Source organism: Crinia signifera, chromosome 12 (assembly GCF_055691185.1).
Source record: "Crinia signifera chromosome 12, ASM5569118v1, whole genome shotgun sequence".
Lineage (NCBI taxonomy): Eukaryota > Metazoa > Chordata > Amphibia > Anura > Myobatrachidae > Crinia > Crinia signifera.
In genome coordinates this window covers 38,606,954-38,634,235 of record NC_139228.1, presented here as the reverse complement: position 1 = coordinate 38,634,235, position 27,282 = coordinate 38,606,954, and the positions used below count along the sequence as shown (strand labels likewise).

The 27,282-nt window shown below is 43.8% G+C and overlaps 1 protein-coding gene across 1 annotated transcript in view; it reads right to left on the bottom strand.

Moving 5' to 3' along the window:
- Positions 1 to 27,282, bottom strand: part of CDAN1 (codanin 1) — a 72,105-nt gene that overhangs the window by 20,396 nt on the left and 24,427 nt on the right. The window contains 14 exon segments of the mRNA XM_083166065.1: positions 388 to 521; positions 3,312 to 3,366; positions 5,003 to 5,092; positions 5,173 to 5,257; positions 6,543 to 6,709; positions 6,902 to 7,045; positions 7,689 to 7,803; positions 9,600 to 9,808; positions 10,589 to 10,664; positions 15,614 to 15,703; positions 15,912 to 16,021; positions 19,068 to 19,188; positions 20,425 to 20,503; positions 25,041 to 25,123. Coding sequence (XP_083022191.1) covers positions 388 to 521; positions 3,312 to 3,366; positions 5,003 to 5,092; positions 5,173 to 5,257; positions 6,543 to 6,709; positions 6,902 to 7,045; positions 7,689 to 7,803; positions 9,600 to 9,808; positions 10,589 to 10,664; positions 15,614 to 15,703; positions 15,912 to 16,021; positions 19,068 to 19,188; positions 20,425 to 20,503; positions 25,041 to 25,123 — 1,558 coding nt within the window.

Sequence of the window (27,282 nt, the reverse complement as noted above, 5' to 3'; positions counted from 1 at the left end):
CAGCAGCAGGTTTGAAAATGTGACAGTTATTACTGACTACAGCTGTGCACCAGCTAGGTAACCCGGAAAACGTGGACCGTTGGTCGATCTCGAGGACCGGTTTGGCCACCCCTGCCTTTAATGGTCGACATGGCTTAGGCCGACAGGGACAAAATGTCAACACAAGCAACAGGTCGACATAGAGGGAGAATATAACAACCTATTCTATGTCCAAGTGGATAGTTAAATATGAAAAAACACCTTTTCTGTCTACCTATTTCTTGTGTCAACTCGACCTAAGCCATGTCGAGCCTTTAAGGTGTCCAACTATGGCTTGACCACCAATAGCGGTCGAGCTATTGAGTGTCGAACGACCGCATACCCAGAAAATAAGGTCAGCCATTTTACCTGAAGCTTCTTCTGAGATAAGGTGGGTTTCGGCATCAGGGGCTCTGCGGCTGTGGGAGTGATCTTCCTTATAAAACCACCATTCTTGGCACCACAACCAGCCACAAAAGAAATTAACAACCTCCGCAGTTCTCCTGCAAATGTAAACATGCGTGACAAACTGTAAACAGGATAAATAACAAAAACAAAGCAAAACAGTCATCCATAGTGATAGGAGCAGTATATACAGTATACACTCGCATGTGTTCAACCATTGGTAAGTCAGCAAGAACTTCTAGAAATACTGTAGGATCTCTCCATGAATACACAACTGCACGGGCTGCACAGGCTCTTTGCACTGGGGCCGATACAAAGGAGAACGCACACTTATATACAGAGCGTAACATATGCAAGCTCACGATTAGTGTGTGCACACATACACGCAATGCAGTTGTACAGATCTCTCCTTGTGACTGACCGGGCATAGCTGGGCTGTGACCAGATTCATATTTAGAACCAGGATAGGGCTGCTGCAGGTACACTCGGATGGTGACAGGAATCATGTTTGATGGTGATACAGACAAGGTCTGTCTGCTCATAAAGACGTGTCCAACTGTTCATATTGTGTGTCCAGAGGCTCTTTAGAGACCGCAGAGGCAGGTCTAACTTCAGAAGGTGATACTGCAGCCTCAGCCTGAGTTTGTCATAGATCTGCAATAGCATCAGCAAAAGCTCTGGCCCATTCTGGCATATCCAACTGGATTGCAAAAGTGCTAGGGGTAGACACCAAAGGTGTCGCAGTGCAAGCTGAGCACAGAGCACCTGAATCTGTGCAGCCTTTACGCAACTTCCTGGCACTGTGGTCGGGGCTTATAAGGAGAAGAAGCAGCACTTTATATCAGGGTTGCCGACCCTCCCGGAAGGGTGGGCAACCCTCCCTGAATCAGGGGGACCCCCACTGAGCCGCAGCCCCCCCCCCAATCGTGTCATTTTAGCCCCGCCCCCTCCATGGAGATCAGATATTTAGCCTATTTGCCGTAATGGGGGCGGGGCTTAATTACGTCACCGTTAAGCCCCGCCCCCAAACTCGTGATAAAAGATTCCTCTCCGGGCTTCTCCCGGAGAAGATCTTGTGCAAGTCGGCAACCCTGCTTTATATAGCACAGTGCAAACAAGGCCAGGGGACAGGTAGTCTGTGCGGCCTTATGCTGCCCTCCACAGCAGTGTATAGAGCAGGGATGGGGAACCTTCAGCCCTCCAGCTGTTGCTGAACTACACATCCCAACATGCACTGTTACAGTTTCGCTATTCGGCCTTGCTAAAACTTTAGCAAAGCATTCTGGGATGTGTAGCTCAACAACAGCTGGAGGGCCGAAGGTTCCCCATACCTGGTATAGAGGGACCTGCCCTGCCGGCTGTTTATTGATTTTCAAAAAGAATACCAGAAATGAATAAATAAATTTCATGACCACACACAAATTGAATGGACACCAAGAAAGGTATATCCGAAAAATGACAACCACCACTCACAAAACATGAGCTTTCACAATTGTGTGTACTACAAAACACTAATACATGATGTTGTTAATTATCCAGCTATTATTTATAAAATTGTACAACCAAAAAAAAAAAAAAAAAAAAATTAGATTTTTTTTTTTACCCTTTTTACATATATTACTTAGTATTTACAGTAAGTTAATACATTTTAGATAATAATAACATAATAGAATAACCGTTACAGTATAGATGATCGATAACCTAAAAATGGTCAACATTGACAGAAGGTCAACACAAGCTTTAGGTCTACATGGACATGGTCTACCGTAACAGTATATCAGGTTAAACACTGCTTCAAACCCCATATCAGGGCTATAGACAACATAAAGAGCCACCACCAACAATAGCGCACAGCACAGATAAGAACTACAATCATTACACAAGAGCATACATATAATAAAAACACAAATACAAAGGCATAAAGAAAATAGATTGTGCACAAAAGTTCATGTAAACAAAGAAAAGCTAGAACCTATAAAAGAGCCTTATAAGGCTACACACAGGGTGAGTTCAGGGCATTTTTTAAGTGATCTGTGTAGGGGCCATAGTGATAGTGATGCGCAGCCAGACGCATTGCTATTGCCTGGCGACAAATATCCAGTATGCTGGATAAATCTACTTAATAGCCGGTCAGGGCCAGTGTGCAGTGTGCTCCTCTCAGTGTGCAGTGTTCTCATCTTGCTGAGCGTTCTAGCATACAGATAGAGCAATCCTCATCTAGCCCTTTAGAAGGATTAAGTGAGTGAGAGCTGTCAGACATAGGCCCTTATTCGGGTTCATTCGTAGCGGAAATAACAATTTTATTGCGCATGCGCAGCAACATATTTACGCATGTGTTTATGCTGGGTGCATCCAAAGGCGCCAAAAAGACTGGAGCCACCCTTACATATGCGTGCGCCTTCACCATCGAAAGATTGGGAGGTTCCCACTGGCATGCGAATGGATGTTCATGTAATACATCCATTCGCAAGCCTTGCGAATGAACCCCTTTTGCAAATGGGTGGCGCCGGCTAACCATTCGCAAGGTGGGGTTAGGGTGACTCCCAAGGATGCGACTTCGCATCTGAGAGAGTCAACCAGAATAAGGGCCTTAATCCTCTACTAATCCCCTACTGTATTGTTCTATGTATTGTATTGCAGCTGAGAACAATAGATGATAATAAGCATTAGTGAGCCATGGCTCTCCAGAGAAGGACAAATGATACAACTTTTTCCACACCATCAGCTACAAAACTACCAGGACCAGTTTACCAGTAACAGGTATGGCTTGCGAACGCCTTCCTACCATACAACTGATGAACAATGACAAACATCTGCCTTATTGCATCATAGATACTACGTACTATACAATGTTTTTGTGCTACATGTAAAAAAAGAAAGTGATTTACCAATATAAGGACAACAGCTGTATAGAAGTTGCTGGTCCACCAAAGGCACACAATCCTACAGTAAGAGAAAAGAAGTTTGGTTATTGCTAGGTTATGCTCCAAACATTGTTTAGGAGATTCAACAGCATCCAGCACTGATTCTTGACAATTACTTATGCCCGATAGATCATCGTATGCGGATACTGGCCGAATCAAACAGTTCCCATCCATACAACACATTCCCACAACCGCTCCCCATCAACTACGACAATATAATTTCTGAATCTGAAATAGGTTAAGGTGCCCACACACGCACCGATCCCGGCGTGCGTTCTGTGCTTAACTAGCACACATAGTGCAGTATTCAATGCCGGTGCGAGCGGCCGGCGAGGGGGTTAAACTGCGAGGATCACAGAAAACCAGTGATCCTCGCAGTTTAACCCCCGCGCCGGCCGCTCGCACTATGCAACGTTCCGGGGGAATCCTCGCAGTCACAGAACGGCGAGGATTCCCCTAAACTGCGAGAGCCGCGGCTAGTGCAGCAAACTCGCTGTAATTAGCCTCGGCTCTCGCAGTTTTTGGAGGCACATTCGCAAATTCCCCCTCGCTCAAAAAACGGAGCGAGGGGGAATTTGCGAATGAGGGGTGTCAGTTGAATACTGACAGGGTGAGCGGTGACTGCGAGCAAAAAGTCCTGCTCGCAGTCACCGCTCGCCCACGGCATTGAATATATGCCATAGCATCGCATCGTATGCCTTGTGCATGCGATGCGATAAAAAGCTAGTACAAAAAGTATGTGCAGCACATACTTTTTGTACTGTGCGATAAGGTGCCGCGGGAGCGCGCACCCCATCGCACCGCCGGGATCGGTGCGTGTGTGGGCACCTTTACACTTTATTAGGGAATTTATTTCGGCACATAATTTTTTTTTTTTTTAAACTTGGGCCCCGAGTTCAGAGCTGGACATTATGCTGGTGTTCTGTGCAGGTGTTCCAACAGACATTCAGCGCAACAGTTGGGCAGATGGTTATTAGAGAGGCCACCAACCGACTTCTCCATGCAGATTACATTAGCCTATTATTGCAGAATCTCTGTACACAAAGATGTGGTTGCGGTCTGATTTGTGTCCAAATTTTAATCAGGCTCTCAGATCGGAGTATGGTCTTTGTTTTATACAGAGGAGCACTACACACTATAATCTTTTAATTACTTCACATAAGCCGAATTTAAGCTAAAAATGCCAAACCACACAATATGTGGCTTCCCGCATATAGTCATTTCCCTTAGATCAAGACACACCACTCTGCATTCAGTACATATTCCACAAACCACTCCTGCTCTAAATATCCCATTGGTTCTCTGCAGGGGCTCACTGGGGGGACTCTTCCACCAGTGCAAGTATCCATGCTCCTGATGCTCTCCGATCTTGGCCAGAAGATATGAAGAGCAGACCCCCAACACCTCCCTCAAGAAGGGAAACCACCTCATCTCTTTAATTCTGGAAACATTCATTACACAGGTTCTGGGGCTGATTAAAACCAGGTGAAATGGAGTCTTGAAGTCAGCCAGCCACAGAACCTGTGTAATTAATATGTGTCCAGAATTAAAGGGATGAGGTGGTAACCCTATCCTCAAGCAATGCCTAATGGAATTACAAGGAAACTTATGCAACATATTTTACAGTACAATCAATGATAATAATACAGACTTACCAGTGCCTGCATTGCCACCATTGTGCTGGATGAAATCTTATCTGGAGCAGCTTCACTGTTAAAAAACAGATCTTCTGGGACTGTAGGAACCTTAGAACATAAACATAATCAATACTGATTGCTGGAATGGGAAAGCTGGCAGTAATACTGAGAAGCAGGAAATGGGGTACCTGGAAAAGCCAGCCCAGAACGCTAAGCAGCAGCAGTTTGTTTAAGATACCCATCTCTTTTTCCTCGCTTAGAACCAGCTTATACCTAAGACAATAAATAACAACGAAAAACCAATGATTCTCCTGTACCTGATACTACAAACACAAATAGAATAAACGACACAAATGTAGTAAAGACCATGCGTCTGGTGCTAGCAAAGAACAAAGGAGCAGATGTATTAAGCTAGAGGTCAACAACCTGTCTACCTGAGCTACTGGTAGCGATCCGGGTGGCTTGACCACTTCAGCCACCCGTCCCTCCCTCCCCCCATTGCCTGCTGCCGCCACCGCCGCTGCTGGGGGCATTGTGTTTATGGCATAACTGCGGATATTGGGGGCATTGTGTACCTGGCACTACTGGTGGCATGTGTATATATGGCACAGCATCTACTCAGTGAGGCTGGAGGCATAGCCAGCAGCTCTCAGAGCGCTGGCCATGCCCCCATAGTGGAAAAAATGGGGGATGTGGCCTTACAGGAGTACCACGATAGTAGGTCATGCCCACCAATTTGCACAGATGAACTTTCTCCTCTGCCTCCAGTGTTGGGAGGTATGTATGCGGTATACTGGACATTGCAGCGTGTGGCATATTGTGTCAGGGGCATTGCGGTATGTGGCAAAATGTGTCAGGGGCATTGCGGTATGTGGCAAAATGTGTCAGGGGCATTGCGGTATGTGGGAAAATGTGTCAGGGGAATTACAGTGTGTGGCATAATGTGAAACGCATTTTTCGATTATTATGCAGATTTATTTTTTTATTTTAGTAGCTCTTCAGGCTGTTTATTTTGTTTTGAGTAGCTCTCTCCCCAAATAAGGTTGGAGACCATTGTATTAAGCCTGGGGTAGCCAACCCTAGTCCTCGAGAGCTACCAACAGTGCATGTTTTGCAGGTCTCCTCACAGAATCACAAGTGAGCTAATTAGCTCCATCTGTGTATCTTTTAAAATGTGTCAGTGATTAATGAGTGCAGCTGTGCAGCAGCTAGGTTGTCTGGAAAATGTGAACTGTTGGTAGCTCTCGAGGGCTAGGGTTGGCTACCACTGTATTAAGCTATTTAAAGTGGCATGTGATAAGACATCAGCCAAGCTGGTCCTAGCTGTTATTTATAAACACAGCGGATTGGCTACCGCTTTATCACCTTCCACTTTACCAGGCTTCACACATCTGCCCCAAAGTGAGCAATGGATCATCAATTGCAATGCTTACAGTTACTCTGCCTTTTAACTGTAGCAAACACTAAAGAGTATCTCAATAATAACTCTTCAAAGCAGATTTACCGCTGTCCTTTCCAAAAAAAATACAAATAGTGAAATACTCATCGTTCTGATCACCTGTAGAGGTAAAGTAACAGGCAGAAAACCTTTCTGTAATAATCGAGGTAGGGTGCAACACAATCCACCAGTGATAAATATTCTACTGCCCATGGAACGGTAAGCACTGTGCGATGGTCTTGTATAGATCGTCTAAGCAACAGCAACACGTCCAAGGTGGGCTGAGTCTAGAATGAGATGAAATCATCAAAGAGCAGCTCCTAATGAGGCAAGATAGAAAATAGTGATATGGAACAGAGGATATAGAGGAAGAAAGAATTGGACAAGGGGACTGGAAGGGTGTAGAGCCAATAAAAAGCAAAATGAAAGGAGACACGGAGACATTTTTTTCAAATGAAAGAATATTTCAAACATTTTACCTGATTCCGTAAGGAGACTGCAGACTCTTGTAACTCACTACTGAGAGACTCTGTAGTACTGTACGGCAAGAATGTCACAAACCCCAAAAACTTTGCCAGAAGCCTGACAGTCAACAGAATTGACGCAAAGCGGATTTTTTCATCCTGAAACATTAAATACATTGGAGGTAATCCTGGGGATTAAATACATTGGAGGTTATCGGAACTTTGTGTGTGTGCCGTTGTACAGGATTGGCTCATTTATATGTACAAAAAGCAGCATTGCCGATATCGCTTAAAATAACAAAATGCTGCAGTGACAAAATGACATGCACCGATAACATTCTGCTGACCACTTACACCAAATTAAATCCTTCTTAAAAAAAAGAGACGATCTTCCCTTACACAAACTGACCTCCTGTTCAGATAGAACCAGTAAAGTGCTACATTTGACCTAGTCAAAACAAAAATACTACTGGTTTGCCTATAATCGGCAATGTAAGGGGGGTATTCAATCCCCGCCGCTATTTCCGACGGGGAAAATAGCGGCGGGTGCCTATTCAATGTTGTCTTGTCCGACAGCATTGAAAAGGCAGATTGATAGAACAGGCCCGACTTTGAAAGCGGTTGGGTTTCATTTTCTAGAATGCAATGAAGAAATGACAACTCGCATCACTTTTAATTCCAAAAACTCCATGTAATTAAAAAGCACATTATTCAGCTCTTTCATACCCAGGATTTCACCTCCCTTCTCATTATGATCTATAGTACGCTTTCCATAGTTACAGACTTCCGAATCAGCGCTTACCTGCTCATCCATATACGATTCCCTATCCGTCGTCTCATGTTCCACAATGGAAATAGCATCTAGCTCTTGTATTTCCTGGCACAAACTGTCCATTAGGTGGTGATTAAACTGGTAGCTAAAAAAAGGGATGGAAACCATGGAGAAAAGGTCACACTGAGAACGTGGCCACAGACCAGACCAGTCCAGTCCAGTCCAGTCCCACGGGACAAGCTTGTAACTCGCTCGCCAATACATAAATGAGCTAATCAGTACTAAGCACCATGTGCTGCAAATATATATTCAGTTATGTGTTAGCATATTATAAGTAGTGCTTCGTACATGGTTGTAGAAGTGCACGTTTATAATGCACGGATGAAGCACTTAAGAGAAATGTATATGTTATTTTGCTTTTTAAATACATTGACATGGGAGAGTTTATGGTATATTGTCACATAGGAAATCATATCTCCTTGTGTGAAAAGATTTGTTTGCAGTCGATGTCCTTCAGGGAACATGTATGTGTGTCTCTATGTAAAACAGGGACACACAGCTCAATAGACAGCACTGCTGTTCAGAATTTCATGTTGCTCCTAAGAAGGCGTTACGGTTCTGATTAAGCAGCACTAGTTTTAGTGACAGGAGGAATGGTGTTGCTTTCTATAAGAATTATTGCACCTCCTGGCGCGCTATATACAGTACAGCAAGCCGCGCTGCTCTACCCAGCAAAGAGGAACATGGATACATCTGTGTTTGTGGGCTGTCTCCTCCCCCGCTACATCCCATGGTGCTTAGCACTGCATATTGGACTTTAATAAGCCAATAGGAAATAAAAAAATAAAAACACTGAAGCAGGAACAGTACTCGTGTGACTAAGAACAGAAAACAGAGGGTTAGAAGCAGTATCACCGCCGTTATGTTATGCGATACCGCATCTCCCCCAAGTATGACGGAGAAGTGTGTATGGAGACAGGGGTGCTATGCGCCCATCATTATAGGTGCGGCTCTCTAGCAGGGGGAAATGTATATGTCAGTAGCTTTATACATGCAGGGAGAAACCGTATCAGAACACACAGCTCCGCTGATACCGCTTCTCCCCCAAGTGACCGTTTTAGGTGTAGCTAGCAGAGTTGCATGGACCTGTCCGCTCACTCACGCCAGGCACGTCCTGCTGCTTGGCATATTGAGGCTATATGTAGTGTTTTTTTCTAGTACCCACTATCTTTGAAAATCCATGTAGTTCCTCTTCCCTGCCTGGGGTGTCGCTGTCTGCTGTAGTGCTTCTAGCACAGTGTGGTCTGTATATCAGCACTGATATGCAAACCAGACCTGTGCTAGAAACACCACAGCAGACAGCGACACCCCAGGCAGGGAAGAGGAACTGCATGGGTTTTCAAATATAGCAGGTGCTAGAATGAACACTAATATATATGAGGACACATCTGTACTGTACTTGAAGACAATGCTAAAGTTTGCAACTTGGCTGATTGAGGTCTCGTTGCATGCTAATAAATTCAGAGGAAAGCATAAATTATTTCAAAATAAAAATGTACATTGTACAGATGGAGCTGGGCTCATTCAGCAGGGGTCTGGCTGTGGGATCGCCAACCAACAGCCCCCGCTGATACTTTGAGATACTTGGCGCATCCCAGTCAGATGGAGCGCCTCTCCGATCGCCAGCGGGGGTATTCTGGCGAGCCCCGGCGCTGGCTGAGGGGCGCTCCATCTGTAACTAGGTTTCATCTCAATATGTACACGGGTAAGAAAAAAAACGGAAAAAAAAAAAAACAGTACTAGTACTTGTTGTGGTAGCAGCAATTGTAGCAGCAGTAGCAGTAGTGCTAGTAGCAGCAGTAGTAGTAGTAAAGATTCATGAACATAAAAGAACCTAAATGTATGATCTGGAGTAAAGACAAAGTACACAGCAGCATTTACCTTCCTGCGCTGAGAATGAAGTCTCGGAAGAATTCTTGGAACCCAGGAAAGGAAGGAGGAGGACAGGGGCCACCACCACTTTGGGGGGTCACAAATCTCTCTTGCAATCGCTTCAGTCTGTTGAGGTTGTCTGAGCCAATCATATTAAGCACATCCTGGTCTGGATTATCACCAGCACCTCCCATACCTCCACTTGGCCCCTTACACATCTGAAATAAAAGAAATACATAGAAGAGAACTTCATTATTTCTTTTGGTAATGCATATATGTCCTGACAGCCTATGTTACAGATGCAAGCCTGCATTATAAAAAAAAATTCTGACAGTCCAAAAATCTGCACATATCACTTATACATGAAATCGCCACTTTAGCACTCCTCTAGGCACACTAATACCCCTTTCACACGAATCCTCGACCCTGGTTATTGCTGGGTTGATGACGTATTAATCCGAGTCGAGGTGCGATGTGAAATCACCAAATCCTATAACAGGGGTCCAGCTATTCGCAGCCTTGCGAGTCCCCCAGACGCTGCCCGCACGGCCATTTTGGGATTTTCACAGAGGCTATATAGGAGTTGATACTATTCTATAGGGCCGATCATCACTTCTTTCTGATTCTGGCTGCCTAGTTATTTACAGGACTTTAAGTACCAAGGAGAGGTTCTATAGAGCCATCATTATACATACATGTACCAGCAGCTTACAATTTATGGCAGATCACAAAATTGAAGGCAGGATGGATCTAGCACTAAATACAGCTAATGCTTTGTTGTAGCTCTAGGAAAAACCTCATCACTTAATCCGGTAAAATGTCTGCAGTTAAAGTGAATTATACTCATTTCCACATAGATGCCGTAATGGTATAGTGAAAGAATGGACTTGAGAAAGGAATACGTTGATGCAGTGAGAGATGGATCACTCAAACAAATCATTGGGCACCAGCAATACACAAGGCAAACCCACTAATTACATAGGAGAACACAGGTGTACCTGGATAAGCTGCTTCTGAAACAGTCTAGCAAAATGACTGTGATTAGAGGCTACAGACAGGTTAAACATCATCGTCCTAACAAAAAAAACATAGAACACAGAGGTGTTAATGTCGCTCCAATACGTACTTCGCAATATCACTATAGATTACATTACATGCAAGATTATATAAAGTCTGATGTTCAGCTGTTAGACACAGGCATAAAGGGTAGCAAGTCATCAAGTCCATAATTCCCATGTCAGTCTGGTATATATGCGTGTTATGGAAAGCGCCAAAGTAGATTGTTGACTTAGGGATCATTACGGCATTTCCTAAGTGTTGACATTTTATACAAGAGGAGCAACAAGCCAGGTACAGGTACAAAGGTGTGCATTTATATGACGCACCAATCAGAAGATCTCAGTGTGTTAGGGAACAATTATACAGTGAGGCAGCAAACATGGTGAAAATGAAAAAAGGAATGATATCCTGCTCTTTATTTCGAGATATGAAGAATCCATGCCCGCCTTGCTAGACTTGGTCAACACATTTGGTACCTACTCAGGTCTCAAAATTAATTGGGACAAATCTTGTATCCTCCCACATAGAGGGCCCCCACCCAATGATCCCAGCATAGCTATGCCGCTAAAGTGGGTAGACAAATTCAAGTACCTTGGTGTCTGGATTTCTAACACACCTGCCCTGTATGTTCCCTTAAATCTTAGCCCACAAATTGACTACCTCAAGTCACGAATATCTGTCTGGGGGAAGCTCCCACTATCTGTATCTGGTAGAATAAGCCTTGTCAAAATGATTGCGCAACCCAAACTGTTATACATCCTACAGCATTCCCCTGTTTACATCCCGCACTCCACCTTTAAAGTAATTGATAGCGTACTCTCCTCGATCATCTGGGTGAACAAAAGGGTGAGAATTAGCCTGAACTACTTAACGCGTGCACGCGATAGGGGAGGTATGGCAGTGCCCCATTTTAGGCTGTACTACCTAGCTGCTCAGTTAGCACATCTCTGTGAATGGGTGGGTGACAGTTCTGAAGAGACCCTCCCTACCAGGATGTTTGAGACAATTTTCCCTGAGATGTCACCACTACAGATCCTGCTGTCAGGAAGTAGGGTGATAAGTAGCATACCCATTGTTAAGCAGGCACAACTGATCTGGGAAAGGACAACCCAGGTCTTGGGTGCGGAGGGGTGGGATCCAGATACCCCTTTATTTGGAACAAGGGGGCTCCAGGAGCTTGTAGAGGGCGATCTGGCTGCGGCATGGAGAAGACGTGGAGTATCCACTTTAGGTCAATTATTCTCTGATGGGAAAGTTAAATCTTTCCAGCAATTACAGGTGGACTACAATGTCCCAGATACGCAATTATTTCGCTATATTCAATTAAAACACGCATGCAGCCTGCAACTCCAACGTGGAGCTATTCGTGTTCAGGCCTCTTCGGTTAAAAAAATGCTACTGGAGGTGAGAGGTAGACACCAGGTATCTAAATTATATAGCGCCCTCATCACAGCGCACCATGTAGAAGACCTTACTCACCTTAGAACTAGCTGGGAGCGGGACGTTGGGCCGCTCTCCCAGGAAATATGGGAATTGGCCATGTCCGGCGCCAGACGCTCCACCACCTCGGCGCGGTTCCAACAGATACAGCTTTATATATTTTATAGGGTCTACTTGACACCCGTTAGAATTCAGAGTATGGGGGGCAGGAGCGACTCAAAATGTCCCAAATGCTCCACGCTGAACGCTGACTTTATTCACCTTTTATGGGCATGTCCAGAGGTGGAGAAATTTTGGAGGGAAACCTCTCGGGCAATAATATCCACGGGTATTCCTGCAGATATACTGACTCCAACAACCTGTCTGCTAGCTGCCATTGAAGATGAAATCCTAGATCCCAATACTCGTAAATATATTGTCAACCTCTGTACCCTAGCCAAGGTGTGCATAGCACGTACATGGCTTGCCTCTACAGGCCCATCCTTCCCATCCTGGGTGTCACTAGTTAATGAAACCGTAGAGCATGAGAGATATGTATATTTGGCTAGGGGCGTGGAAAAGAAGCACAAAAAGGTCTGGGACAGATGGACCTCTTCTATATATGCCAACTAAGGTTCCTGTAGTCACACTGTGTCTGCCAAGTGAAGCGGTTGAAGGGAACGCATGCATTGTGCATTGCTTTTATAATCTGTATGCAACTGTAAATGTTTAACTCTGCAGGGACCAATGCATGTCTCTTTGACCTGTGCCGTTTGTGTATCCTTACTTAATGAAACTGAACTTATGTCGATTGTACGCTGCAAAATATGATAATTTTGCACTATTGTTTTTTTTTTTCTCTGTAACCTGTTAAAATTTCAATAAAAAATACGAATTCAAAAAAGAAAATGAAAAAAGGACAAAACGTGAAAGACCAAGCTTCTTAGAACATAGGGTTTGTAACAGCTAGTATCTAATAGGGATGGTCAATGGATAGTCTCCAATCCTGATAGTCACTTCCTCGATACTACTGTGATAATATTATTACATTAGAGCAGAGAAAACGTATAGTGCATATTTACAAAATTTACAGTGAAACATGCAAAAACATGGATAAAAAAGGCAAAGCTTGTAATTTGAGGTATGAGGAGGGAAATGTCTCGTGCCTAAATGGTAATGTGCAACTATTGTTCTTGAGGCATTTGTGGTGCACATCGTATCAACAACGGAATGGGAAATCGTCAGTGTATTAGATGTAGCTAAAAATAGTAGAAGGCACAGCAGATCATCTCCGTTAGTAATTGTCCCGTTATTTCCCCCTCACAGCACAGGGCAGGAATGTCCATATACAGAACATGGGAGAACTGTAACACTACCTAGACAAATGTCTCTAAACAAATATGGAATTTCTGCTAGATATGTTCACAACCCATTCCTAAGATTCCATCATTCATTGAAAGAAAAGCCATAGAAATTAGCACAAAATCTTTGTTTTGTTTTAGAAAAACACCTGGGCCATGCCAGGAAAATGGTGTTTAATACAGGTTTCAAGGACTTCGACGCAGCAGCAGAGGAATGTATTTGCATTAAATCCCTTACATACAATGGGGCACTGGAACACTAGAATATGTCCCCAAAAGTTACTCCCACTCATTAACCCCAAAGAGAACACCTATACATTACTATACAGAGGCTAATGTGCCTCTTGATGGAGTAAAATGTATCCTGGCACATCAGATAGATGCTGGAGAGGGTGTGCCAATGAGGACACATTTCTCAACATTTGGTGCTCAGATCTAGTCAGATCTTAGACCAATGATTTCCAATGGAGGGAAATCATTGGAAGCAGACATTGGATACCCACATGTGTGTATAGTCATTTCAGCTTGAATCACTAGGACCCATCCCAGAGGTTCTGTTCTCTCCTCTGCTGTCATTTCCTTCTTCACTCTAGCTTTTGCTTTACCTTTTTAAAGATTAAGGCCCTTATTCAGATCTGACAAATGTGTTCTCAAAATGGGCAAAACCATGTGCACTGCAGGTGGGGCAGATGTAAAATGTGCAGAGAGAGTTACATTTGGATGGGGTGAAATCTAAATTGCAGTGTGAAATTAAAGCAGCCAGTATTTACCCTGCACAGAAACAAAATAACTCACACAAATCTAACTGCCCCACCTGCCCCATTTGTACTGCGCTCAGATCTGAATAAGGGCCTTGGGGGATTTTTCTGGTTGATTCGCAAGGCTGCCAATTCGCAGCCTTGCGAGTCCACCAAACCCCGCCTGGCGAACGACCGTCCACCCACCCCCCTCGAAGTGCGGGTTCGCCCACAATAGGCTGGGAATGGATGTTTGGCATAAACATCCATTCGCATGCTGCCAATTTGGAATGACACTTGAAATAGACAAAGAGGGAACTTAATAAGAAGTAGATTCTGATTGGTTGCCCATAGCAACATCCCAAGTGAAATACAACTCCCATATTAGTAAATTTCCCCCATAAACTTTTGCACTGGTCACTCCTCCGGGCTTCGCAATGGACTACATTCCAAAAATGAAGTGAAAAACAGGGGAGGACAGCTGTGGTTACAAACCCAAAAGAAGAAAGTGAGGCTGCAAAAGGCCCAGGCCAGAGAAATGGAAGTGTACATAAAACACTCATATACTAACATAAACTGAAATATAGTGGCTTCCTACAGCACAAGTGTCCAGCTCTGGTTGACATGTTGAAAGACTAAGGTCAGCCAATAGGAGAGGAGGCTAAAAGCTGCCGTAAATGCCCAAGAAGCTCAAGTGCTCCAACGTCCACCATGGATGAACAGAAAGTCTATTACAACTTCAATAAGACCTGCTCAAACAAAGTACCGATTTTTCGGCTGCTGGGAAAAAATCAGCCTGGTCAGAAAACACATGGGCCTGGGAATTGATCCGTTTAGTTGAAAATTAAGTCATTTTTGATTATTTTCCACCGATGCAGATTCGACTTTTCAACAAATTTGAAGCTGCATCAGTGGAAAAACACGGCCGTATTGAATAGCTATGTCCGGATTTTTCAGCTAAATCCGGAAAATTACTGAATATCTCCCTTAGGCTTAAAAAACAAAAGATGCCAGGAATATATTAAAATCCTTAAGAGTAATACAAAAGCTTTGCATCCGGTGTTAAAAATCATGGAGAGAATAGACTTTGGGGTCAATCCTATTATTTGTGAAGGGTGAGAGGTGCCGTTTGGGTGCTGCTCCAATGCATTTAAACACCAGCAATGGTACCAGAATTAACCCGGTCCCCCACCCTTCGCAGGGCCGAATTTGCTCGCAACACTATGGGGCAGTGAGCACCTTAGTGTGAACTCCTTCCGCCGTTAACGTTCATCCGATGCCGTGATGATTAGCAATCGCAAATCCTCTGTGGCTAATAGCATGGACCCCTACATCTATATTATCAATTGTATACAACAGTCCTAACAAAAGACTATTAGTAAGCATTCAAATGCAGGTTTAGTTCAGATTATGCAAATGGAGCATGTAAGCTACAAGCAGCGCATACCTGATCTTATTGCCCAGGCAGCGCTCAAAATCCCAGTCGGCCTTTTCATGGCAATCTTCAAACTCACGCAGCAGCTCATAAAATATATCTCTGAAACATACAAGGAACACTTAATTAATATGAGCTAGAGGGAAAGAGACTTCACCGCAATCAGGATACAAATCAGGAAATAAAACAAAAAGTTACTGTGATCAGATAGATTTTTTTTGTGTGGTGAGAACTCCGGTAATGTTTCAGGCACAGTGGTAAAAAACTTTGGACACAATAGTCTGATACCTAGATCACACACAGAACCAACCTCTGCTTTTTAAAGATGTGGAATGACCGATCATTTGGAAAGTTGGAACGATTATCAGTCTCCGGCTGGAAAGACACTGAATGGAGGATTGATGGGAGCAGAAGCGATACCTGTAAAACGGAAAAGGATCTGGTTAAAGTCTACGGAGGTTTCCACAAACCTAAAAATGCAAACTGAATAATCTGCAGCCTTAAAATTATGTTGTGCGCCGACACACAATTGGCCTTTTTGTTTTGTTTTTTTTCTTACCAGGCTCAACAGCAGGTAAGAGTTTGGGGATTAGCAGATAACTAAAAATGTAGTAATCAAAAGGCGCCAAGGCAGTAGTGGTATGGGGTGTTATGTTCCATCCTAGAAGCCAGACTAGCAGGTGGGATGGGGAGAAACGGGTACTCTCCTTTCCTTTTGAATCATCCACAAAAGGTCCCGTATCACACCCAATAAAGCAAAAATAAAAAAACACCTCTGAAAACCCTCATATGCTGTAATAGTGTACTGACCCACGAAGAAAGGTGAAAAGTAAATTTAGAAAGAATTTATACTAAGGCTGGTATTCAATTATCTACATTAATTTACCACAGTTAATTGAGTGACTGGAGGTCTGTTCAATTAGCCCTAATAATTGACACTTATCGGAAATCATGCTTTGGGGTGCCTCAGGCACGCAAAGTGTAATCCCCGATAAATAGAGTAGCCCTCAGCACCGCAATATCACATGGGAGCCAGATACTTCTCATGGATCCAAAGTGTTATCACCCAAAAACTGGAAGTTTTTCTCTAGAAAAATAAATAGCCTTTAATTGGATAGCAAGATTGTGACCAGTAGCCAAAACTTATCATCCTGCTTTAAATGGTCATAGAAGACAAATCTGATACCACTCATAGCTCTAACCATGTACAGGCAGTGAAACTGAAGGCACCTCTGCAACCGTGGTGATAATAGCCTATGCACATCAGAATATGGAATGTCCCTGACTGAGGGTGTCTCAACTGCCATCACAGAAGGGCAAACGGATAAGCGGACACCAAACTTTTCAAACGCGTTTGACCAAGACTGGAATCAGGATCATAGTCTGAGAATGGAAGTGCTACCTCTGAGAAACTGTATACTGTTTTCTCTATGAGCATCATGTAATGGAAAACATAATGGCTAACACGCAAAGGTTCCCCTGACACTGAATTGCCAAGATCTTCTTGACAGTAATCCTGTGTAGACACCACGGGTGAAATGTAATAGGATTAGAGATTCAGAAAGTGAGACATCTCCAGTTTTTTTTAAAGCAGCAATCATTTACACTGCAAAACCAGTTTGATTTTTAAGTGTAAATGATTGCCACTTTTAAAAAAAAAACAAAAAAAAAAACTGGAGACAGAAACACACATTCTGCTCCATAACCATGGAGACAAAGTATGGAAACTCCATCCTGATCTGGCAAGCAGCATTAGCAGCAGGAGGGCTCATATACAGTTAGTAAGGGTTATACAATTTTGATAGTACTGAATTAAATCAGCCATTGGCAGATATTTTGATTCCAGAAAGTTTTCATATTGTTTAAGACCCCATCCTTGTTATCACACCTATCCTTCCTTGTCACTCAAGGAGGACCACCACAGACTTCTCCAATACCTTTCCTAGAAGCTTCATTGCCATGTCAGAGTTATACAGTAGCCTTCCCCCCTATCTCAAACCAAAATAGGAAGGCAAGAAGTGCGGTGCCCAGAGTGCTGAAGGAACCATTCCAAAAATTCACCCACACATGGCATAAAATACTGTGTAGCAGAGCATGCAACTAAATTTGTATGACCAATAAGACTGGATACCTAGTATGCCGCATCTTGGACAGACACGCCACCTTCCCAAAAAAAAATATCCGGTCTATTCAGAAATACTTCAAGAGGTTCTAATTTCATGAAAAGTGCAAGAGGTTCAAATAGTACATGTTAAGGTTGATGCAGAACAATGATAGGATGGAATAGAAAAAAAATGACTTTCCTGCAATGGAAGAAAAAAAGCATAATCCAATAAAAGAACATTAGTCCATCCTTGTCAACCAGCTGAACTGAAGATTTGGAACAGTGGGATGCAGTACTGTAGATGATGGGACAGAGTGGAGAACCAGAGCAGCTGCAGAACCATCGCAAATCGGCTTCTGTGGCAACCAATGTCTTGCCAGCTGAGGAACGGGAACTTTAGAGACTGTGGAAGCAGCATGTAGCATAGAACACAATACTCCGCACTCACAGGAGTGCAGAACAAACTGAAGTGAATGTATCAAGCAGTAAACAGAATGAAGCAGTGAACCAGTGGCAAATTTGCCAATCAAACAGCTTTGAGGTACAGTAGTATTTTATAAAATAAGTAGAAGCTGATTGGTTGCCATGGCCAACTTCTGGGTATACACATGCTGAGCTGTCAACACCGGCTTTAAAAAAAAAAAAACCTATAAAGTAAAAAACTCATGTAAGCTTTTTCATGTGTCAACCATGTAGATGTTGACTTTGACCAAGTACTCCCAACCGGGGTAAAAAAGGAACACAAAAGATGCGGAGGTTCAAAAGTTGTGCAGCGCTGGGGGAGATGCTGGTGCTAGGACACGGCCGCATCATTCATATCACTAATACCTGGACCCTTAGTGTGTGCCTTGAGGACCGACCACACCTGTCAGGTACACACAGCACCCTTGCCATTCGCCCGTCTGTACTAGGGTGGCCAATCCCGGGATCGGAGGGATCCCGGGATCTGGCCCCTAAAATGCAGTTTCCAATCCCAGGATTAGTCTGCGCATGCGCAGTGTAATGCTGGGCAGTGTCACCAGGTCAGAGGTCACACTGCGCAGGCCACACAGCCGGCCTTGTTGTGGGCGCGCTGCCCTCCCACCCGGCTTCACCGTCCACCCAGAGGTTTCCTGAATGAGTAAGATAAAGTAAAATCATCACCAAAAAGGTTCTCACTTTTTTGTGTACTTGGCACCAAGATATTTGCATGTATATATCGTACAATGGAAATAAAATATATTCTTTGTTTTTACAAATGGCACTATTTTCTGCTAAAATGTACTGGTACGTTCGGCAAAATATTATATAGGCTAGACCCGAAGGAAAATGTACATGCGCCAAAGTATTGCCAAAAAGCATGCATTCAGTATTATTACGCACTTTCCCTGTGCTACTCCGGTGTGCGTTTAGGAGTCTCTCCTGCAAAGTGGGAGAAAACGCACCAATACGCTCATTTTCTGCAAGGAGCTTCAGGGTGCTTTTATCCAATAGAGAGATAACACTGCAAAGCAAACAGAAAAAACACAATTACTACCATTTCATGCAAAGTACATTATACATTCCAGGAAATTCAAGTCTGGAACACGCAGAGAGAGATACGGAGATATTGCGATGGTTTATCACACATCTACAAATATATTTACTCGGTGGAGTCTTTGTTTTCTAGTTCCCATGATCCTAGTGTGCAGTCTAACACATAAGGGCTAAGTTCTTGAAATGCAAGATTTTTTTTAGGACACTTAAAAGATCCCCACACCGATTGTGTCTCAGATGGGAGTCTACTTCATTGCAGTCATGCACTACCAAAAAAATAATTATGTAAGTTGATTTTTTTAATAAAATATTTAACTTATTTATAAATAATACATTCCATAGTGATTTTCAGAGAATTATTAAGTCCTGATCATCAGTCCTTGTCGATGAAGCTTACAAATTATATGCCCTAAAAGGCACTTAAAACATCCGAAGGTTTTAGTCTACTCTCACGTCTCATAGCTACACGTGATCTAGAACACCTTACCACCACTATTCATAATGTAAAGTAGTAGAGAGGAAATAAAATAGAGCAGTGTCCAGCAGAATATTCGCTCGAAAATTACAATGTGCTCTAACAGCATGGGCTGTGGGCTAGTCAACATGTGCTAGCCCGCAGCCCGGCATATAAAGTCACACTCACGGCATGCCTAGTGTGCCCGCTGTAGATGCAATGAATATGGCTGCACCTGTAGGTCTCAGAATTGTTTTTATAAACACTACATAAGGCCCCATACAGTATGTCTGTCTGTCCTTGTAAGTCACAGAACAATACCATAGTGCCCTTATGTTACAGAATTTGACATAATGCCCCCAAATATGACAAATGTACATTATAATGCCCCTGTACATCAGGGAACAATTCCACAAAATACCCTCATACAGCTAGGTCATTATACAACATTGGTGCAGTCACATCAAGCATTGGATTTGCTAACTTTTCAACTGTTTTTTTAGTCATGTTTTAGCTTCAAACATGACTAAACACTGCCGCAATTAAATACCCATTAAGATACACATTTGCTCAGAAAAAAATAAAAATAAAGTTACGCACAAGTTGAGTTCTGGCATGCCAAGAAGGGATGTTTGCTATATATACACACAGGATAACACTTAAGTCAAACTTGTCTACAGCTGCACGCCAACCTGCACTATGGAGAACAATAATATATTTTAGACAAAAAAAAGGTGAAAAGAAACATACGTGAACTGGTAGTCAAGGACCGACACTGCAAAAAAGACACAGTTGTGAACACTTTGAAAGTGTTGGCGCTCCACAGCATCTGCAAAATAAAAAGAGCATATACACATTGGAGCAAACATGTAATAGAAACCTAGCCTGGAGTGAACTGTACCACATACAGAACATGCAACCAGTTAGATACTGGTATTACGGACACTATACATATAAGCTGGTAAAATTGACAAGTAATTGGCAAAAGGGTTTGACAGACAGATGGAGCGGGAGACATCTTTGGCCGGCGCTCGCCAGATCCCTTGCACTGGCAAGCGACGGCGATAGAGACTGGGACGCGTGTGCGTCTCACATGCACGTGCGTCCCAGTTTCCCGTCGGCGGGGGGACCGGAACCCTGTCCGTCTCCACTTCAGGGAGATGGACAGGGTTAGGGGGGTGGTTCTGCAAGGTGGCGGGGACACGGGGCGACCGTCGGCGAGGACCCGGGGGGAGCCCCGTTGTAAGGGGACGTGCGCGCACGTCCCTTTACGGCGGCTGGCGGGGGATGGCGAATCTTCTGCCATCCCCTGCAAAGATGGGACACGCTACATCTGTAAGTGTACTAGCATTAATTCTAGTATTTAGAGCACACAAACAGCTTTCGCAATGAAAATAGAAACACACACAGAACGTCACTACAAAGCAGTAGAACAGTACATTAACGAAAACTAAAAAACAAACAAACAACAACTTCTAAAATCCGAAAGTAATTAACTCCAGTAAGTATGAGGCATTGAAGGCAGATGCACTGGATACTTAAGAGAAGAAAGTGATGACCTGTCCAAATAGGGAACGTGAAGATCTGTCGCTGATGTCCAGAGAGACCAAAAAAATTATAGAACATGAAGTACCAGAGCACTAGACACTTTGTTCAGGAAATGGTGCAAAGATTAAAAACTTTCCGGAAGAATCAGTTTGGTTTATGAACAAAGAATAGGTTGAAGTAAAAGCCCTGTTTCTGTTTTTGAACTAAAAGCAGAGCAGTAACTAGCCTGGTCTAATTCCACCCTGTACTCCACCTCCTGTGGTTAGCGGGAAAAAAAAATTCTGAGGCAGAAGACCGCTGAGTGGACTATGTAACCCCTAGAAATGATGGCCAACAGGGGGGCATGGCTTGACCGAGGAGGTGTGCGGACGCAGAGTGGGTGAGCTCCGTTAAACTCCGTATTGCCATCCTGCCTGGGGGAGCTTAGGCACCTCAGACCCACTCAATTCCACCCCTAAAGCTCTGCTGTACCTGGCGCACCGATCAAAGTGTGTATCGACAGCCTGTTGTGGACGCGGTGAATCTCCCGGCTTGACACGCTTTGGGCTCCCTCCTGCGTGCGGCGGGCGCCATCTTGGAGACTCCTTCCATCAACGAATATCTCTGGTCCCTGCCCTGCTGTGCCTGCTGATAGCCTGCTTTTCTGGTCTCCATTGAGCGGCCATCTGTAACCGCTGCCCTTGTTGGTTATCCGAGGGTCACTACCTGAGTGAGTACTTTCGGGAGAGCAGTACTTGGCTTGCCCTGTGTTGCATCCTTGGGTTATATAGGCACCCGGTCAACATTTTGGAACCCTCGGGGGGGGATACACGGCTCTCACCACCTGCGTTCATCTACCCCCTAAACTGTGCAGGGGTGGCCGAGACTGCTGCAGTCTGCTTCTCCTGCGAATCTGGTGGTGTGCTAGCCACCACCGATCTATTGGAACTATTGCCCCTGGTATATAATTCAACATGGCGGCCTCAACTCAACTCCTGCTACAAGCTATTTATGCCTCTACCGACAGACTCCTGGCTAAGCTTGCTGATGTGCAGGAGGAGACCCTCTCTATCTCCTGTACCCTCGCTGAAGAACATACACTTCACTACTGTGGTCCCACAGTCAGCACTTAAATGGCACTGTATTGTCCCATGAATGAGCTTTTCTGCCCTGGAGATATCTCCTATCTCAACTCAGTAAATTCTCTAAACTCCTTTAATTGTGATATATATACTGCTGCTGATGGAGAAGATGTCCCTCATGGTAACGGGCCTATAGCCCATATAGATCCTGCAATTCTTAGCTCTAGGGAGGAGTGTTCCGTGACGCCTTCCCACACACAACACTCGGATGCTGCTCTGCCTGCTCCAACTTGGCACTGCTGCCCTGTTTATTGCAGCCGCTATCCTGGCAAAGAGGACCCAGCGTACACGGACCCTGCTTCTTTGCTGATCTCCCCTGTATCTCCTGGCATGATCTCCGGGCCTGTGCATCCTGTTTCTCCTGGTTCTACAAGTTGTCCTCCTGGCCTTTCTATACACGAGTCCTGTCTACACGAATGAAAGACTATGACATCTGGCCGGACTGACATACTGTGCTGTATTTCTAAAATATAGGACTTGCCATATATTTATCTACGTATATGCAGTCTGATCTAGTTTCTCCTTTTTGTTCTTTCTTTTCTATTTCAGTTATCTGCTCCCATCCTCTGTTTTATTAAACTGTGTACTATATGTCTGTGACCATATAACAGTAGGGTGTGCAAAATTGGCTGAGGGGGGAGAGTCGCTTACTGCAGATATGGATAATTTCTGTTTATTTTTTTTTTCTCTTCACAACGTCCTATTACTGTACATCCTGCTTCTAGAAACGATTCATTTTGTCACTGCATCTTTTATGCTACCTCACTGTGAAAAAATATCCTTTTTTTTAATGCCCCTGACAGTTCTCCTTTTGATATCCTTTAATTTGATGGGATAGTTTGGGTGGGTTAAACTAGTTAGTGGGATAACGGGATAGATGGGGGGTTGGTGTAGGAGGGATAGGTTAGGTTTTTTCCTATGGCCAGAGCAGCTACTTTCGCTGGCTGCAGGCCACTGACTTTTTCCTCTCTGGGGTTGCTGTTAGTATAGGTTTTAGTGAGGGTATGGTTGCAGGGAATAAAGTACGCCTAAGTTGGGGGTGGGTAGTACAGGGTGGGGGGTTTTGTGGGTGGGTTGATTTGGGCCTTTTGGGAGGTTTTCTTTTATTTATCTTTTCTTTTTTATTTGACATAATAGCTTTATTTCCGCTCAGACAGTGCTATTCATATTTGATTATTTTAAGATACAATTTAGGGTGCTCTATGATTTCTCATGCGATACGGCCTCACTATCATGCCTTCCTACACTTTTTTTTTATTTTTTCATTCGTATACTCGGATGGCGCCTCCGAGCGGATGATTAAATATGTTTCTATCCTTATTATGGAAGGGGTGATGTCCATTAATGTTATCCCACTACAATGAGCATGAATATGTACGTATATCCATCTATATGTTTGCATACATCCTAGTCTGGTTAATGCTTTTCTTCTGTAAGCACCTACTGCCATGCTACTGTTTGTACAACTACTATGTTTTGTTTGTTTTCTTTTGAAAACTTAATAAAAATTATCCAATTTAAAAAAGAAATGATGGCCAACACCCCAGTGTCTATGAACTGGAGTAGGCGGCCGCCTAATAGACAGGGAGAAGGACTGTCATGCGTTGAGCTCATTAGTGGTCTTGGTTCCTGATCATCTGTTAACTCTAGAAAAACATCTCTCTAGCACCAAACCCATGACAGGAAGGAAAAAGCTCCTGGTGGACTGAAAAGCCCAATACCTCAGCCCCCATTCCTTGGGGGCAGCTACCAAAAGAAAAGTGCTTTTCCCACCAGTAGACTGAATAATAGTATCCAACTTGGGCCCAAAATGATTTCCCCTGCCAAACTGAAGACAATTCAAGGAACATATAGATTCAAAATCCGCATCCCAGTCTCAACACTAAAGAGTCGCTTGAGCTCAATCTTGCCGGGCCTCAAACATATTCTGCTACGCCACGGAGTTTGCTCCACTAGATCCAGTAAGGAATTTTTGGACAACTCTGTCAGTACAAGTCTCAAAAGGCCCAGGCTACCTATGCAAAGGGCCACAAAAGTAAAATCCCTAGCTACAGCACAAATTGGGTTGCAACAGAAACATGGCAAAAAAAAGTTAAGAATGAAAAAATATTGTGCAGCAGTTTGGGCTTAGCTATTGGGAGTGGTCGGTTCACATTTCATGCACTTTCCTGGAATCCTCAGAAAGCAGATTGTTTCTCTAATCCATTAATTCCTGTTGCAGACTTAATACCTCGGCTTCAACCCAGCTCAAACCCAGGACCATAGCATGGGTTAAACCTGGGGCTTGCTGTACTCGGCCCTGTTCATACATGGGTGACTCCCCGGGTTACTAACATGTGATTGTCCTTAACACTGAACCTGGGTCCTACAGATTACAGTGGGCACTTGGAGATTAGGTCATACTTGTCCCTCACCAACCAGCTCCTTTTAGGCAAAACCTGGGCTATTTGCTGGGTTGCTAGTCCAGGTAATAACCCTGTCAACCCGGGTAGACCCTTTCAAACAGGGTAGTTATGAGTGCACCGCAAAAAACAGGATTATTGAATTACCTGTAAAAAAGCCAAAGAAACAGAAACACACACACACACAAACACACACACTACCATGCACATAAACCCCTACCAGACAGGAACAGCAGGGTGGGTATCCAATGTCCACCATGGTCTCAGGACAAAACCAAAAAAATTATGCTTTTACTTTCAGCAAATGGTGAATACTGGGATGTCCCAAAGCATCCTGAGCTGTACAGACGCCCAAAAGCCATATCGACTGAGACAAAACTATCAAACGATAAAATGTGAGAAAGGTGTGGGCAGAAAAACACTTAGTTGCCTTGCAGAGCTGCTTCACAGAGGCCATGTGCTGGTTCACCCCTAAGTCCCAACCAACCTCCTAGAGTGGGCCCGGACAGATGCCGTAAATGGACTGCCAGCCAGAAAAGCTGGGTGAATAGTGATGCTTAACCAACATGCCGACATCTAGCGCTGGCCAGCCTCATTTGTGAAGGTCATAATGGGCGAAAAGGTACGCACAGCCCACACCACATCCAGAGTGATAAGAGAGAGACTCGAGCCAGTGTAGTTAGATAGGGGACCATAACCCCCTGACTGATATGAAATCCGAAAACCACCTCTGGAGGACAATCAAGTGAAAAGAACAACATGATTCGAGTGAAAAAACATGTCTGAGACCCAACGACAAACAAAAATACTATGCTAACCAATAGAGTTAAGGCCGGCGAGGGAGAATGCTAGAGAACCTGAGGACTAAGGTAAAGAGGAGCTGAATGTAGAGCACCCACTGAAGAAAAGTTTGAACCACCAAAACATTACTGGAACATTATAGGACCTAAGTCCAACATTCCCTGCAAGAAGGCTAATGAGTGGATTCAAAAAAAAGGTGGATGGTTGGAAAACCAACCTATTAGGCGCCTGGTGGTGGGATGTTTTAGTGGAGCTGCTACTAGAGAAGGGGTTGAGAGCCCCTAGAGAAGCTAGAAAAATACAGAAAAATAGTAGCGCTGGACAATATCTGATAAGAAATATACAAAATTTAATGAACACAATAAAAAAAAATATAATAAAAAAGCACAAGAATTAGATAGAATAATAATGCATTCGCAATAACCTGGCACCTATTAGAATAATGAATATGTCCATTCCTAGTACACCGCCATAAATGGATCCAATTTTGTCCAGAATGCAAGGTAGGTATAGTTACCGCAGGGTAATGTCCGACAGGAAGATGTTTTAATCCTGGATGAGGAAGAGCAAAAGCTGGAATCTTCAAGTGGTCGGTTTAAAGTCCCGAATATTAATGCGGCAATTGAAGTGGCAAAAAGATGATCTCTTCTGGAGGCGGCTGGTCTGGACCAAATAGTGATGATATTTAGCTGGAAAAGGTGCCAGGGGGTCTGCTCCTGACGCGTTTCGCTGTATCAGAGTACAGCTTTATCAAAGGAATAATGAATAACTATGATCGTGCGGACTTGCATTACGTAATTACGTCACGTTCACAACTCCGTTCACAGCCCCCTGTCAGACCTCGCTACCAGAACGAGGCTTGAGCTGCACGCGAGTCAGCGCGCGCTCTTTAATACTGAGCATATGATTGCTCTTAAACCATTGGTCAATCCACTGCCATACCTCGCTATTAAAACGAGGCTTGACCCGCACGCTAGTCAGCGTGTGTTCACCAATGCCGGCCACATGATCATATTATGATAGTTCCGCCCCACTCCCTATGACGAACAGCATGTGATTCATCTAAAGCACTAATGATTGGCCCACACACTATTTGTTTATGTAACCATGGTTATTGCTAGGTTCTGTCATACATTGACGGACCAATTAGATTACAATGCCCTCTGACCTCTATATACAAAATGCTCAGTTTGCTTAATTTTAACTTTTTCTGTATACTTTGCTTAGTATTTGTTTTTTATCTTGCCTCCCTATTCATCTCCCTATTGTTTTTATATATATTTTTTATGTAAATGACAAGCACAAGTGTATCTGATCACTCATTAAGAGAAGGGTATATAAACCCATACCACAAGCCACAACAGTATTCCTTTGATAAAGCTGTACTCTGATACAGCGAAACGCGTCAGGAGCAGACCCCCTGGCACCTTTTCCAGCTAAATATCATCACTATTTGGTCCAGACCAGCCGCCTCCAGAAGAGATCATCTTTTTGCCACTTCAATTGCCGCATTAATATTCGGGACTTTAAACCGACCACTTGAAGATTCCAGCTTTTGCTCTTCCTCATCCAGGATTAAAACATCTTCCTGTCGGACATTACCCTGCGGTAACTATACCTACCTTGCATTCTGGACAAAATTGGATCCATTTATGGCGGTGTACTAGGAATGGACATATTCATTATTCTAATAGGTGCCAGGTTATTGCGAATGCATTATTATTCTATCTAATTCT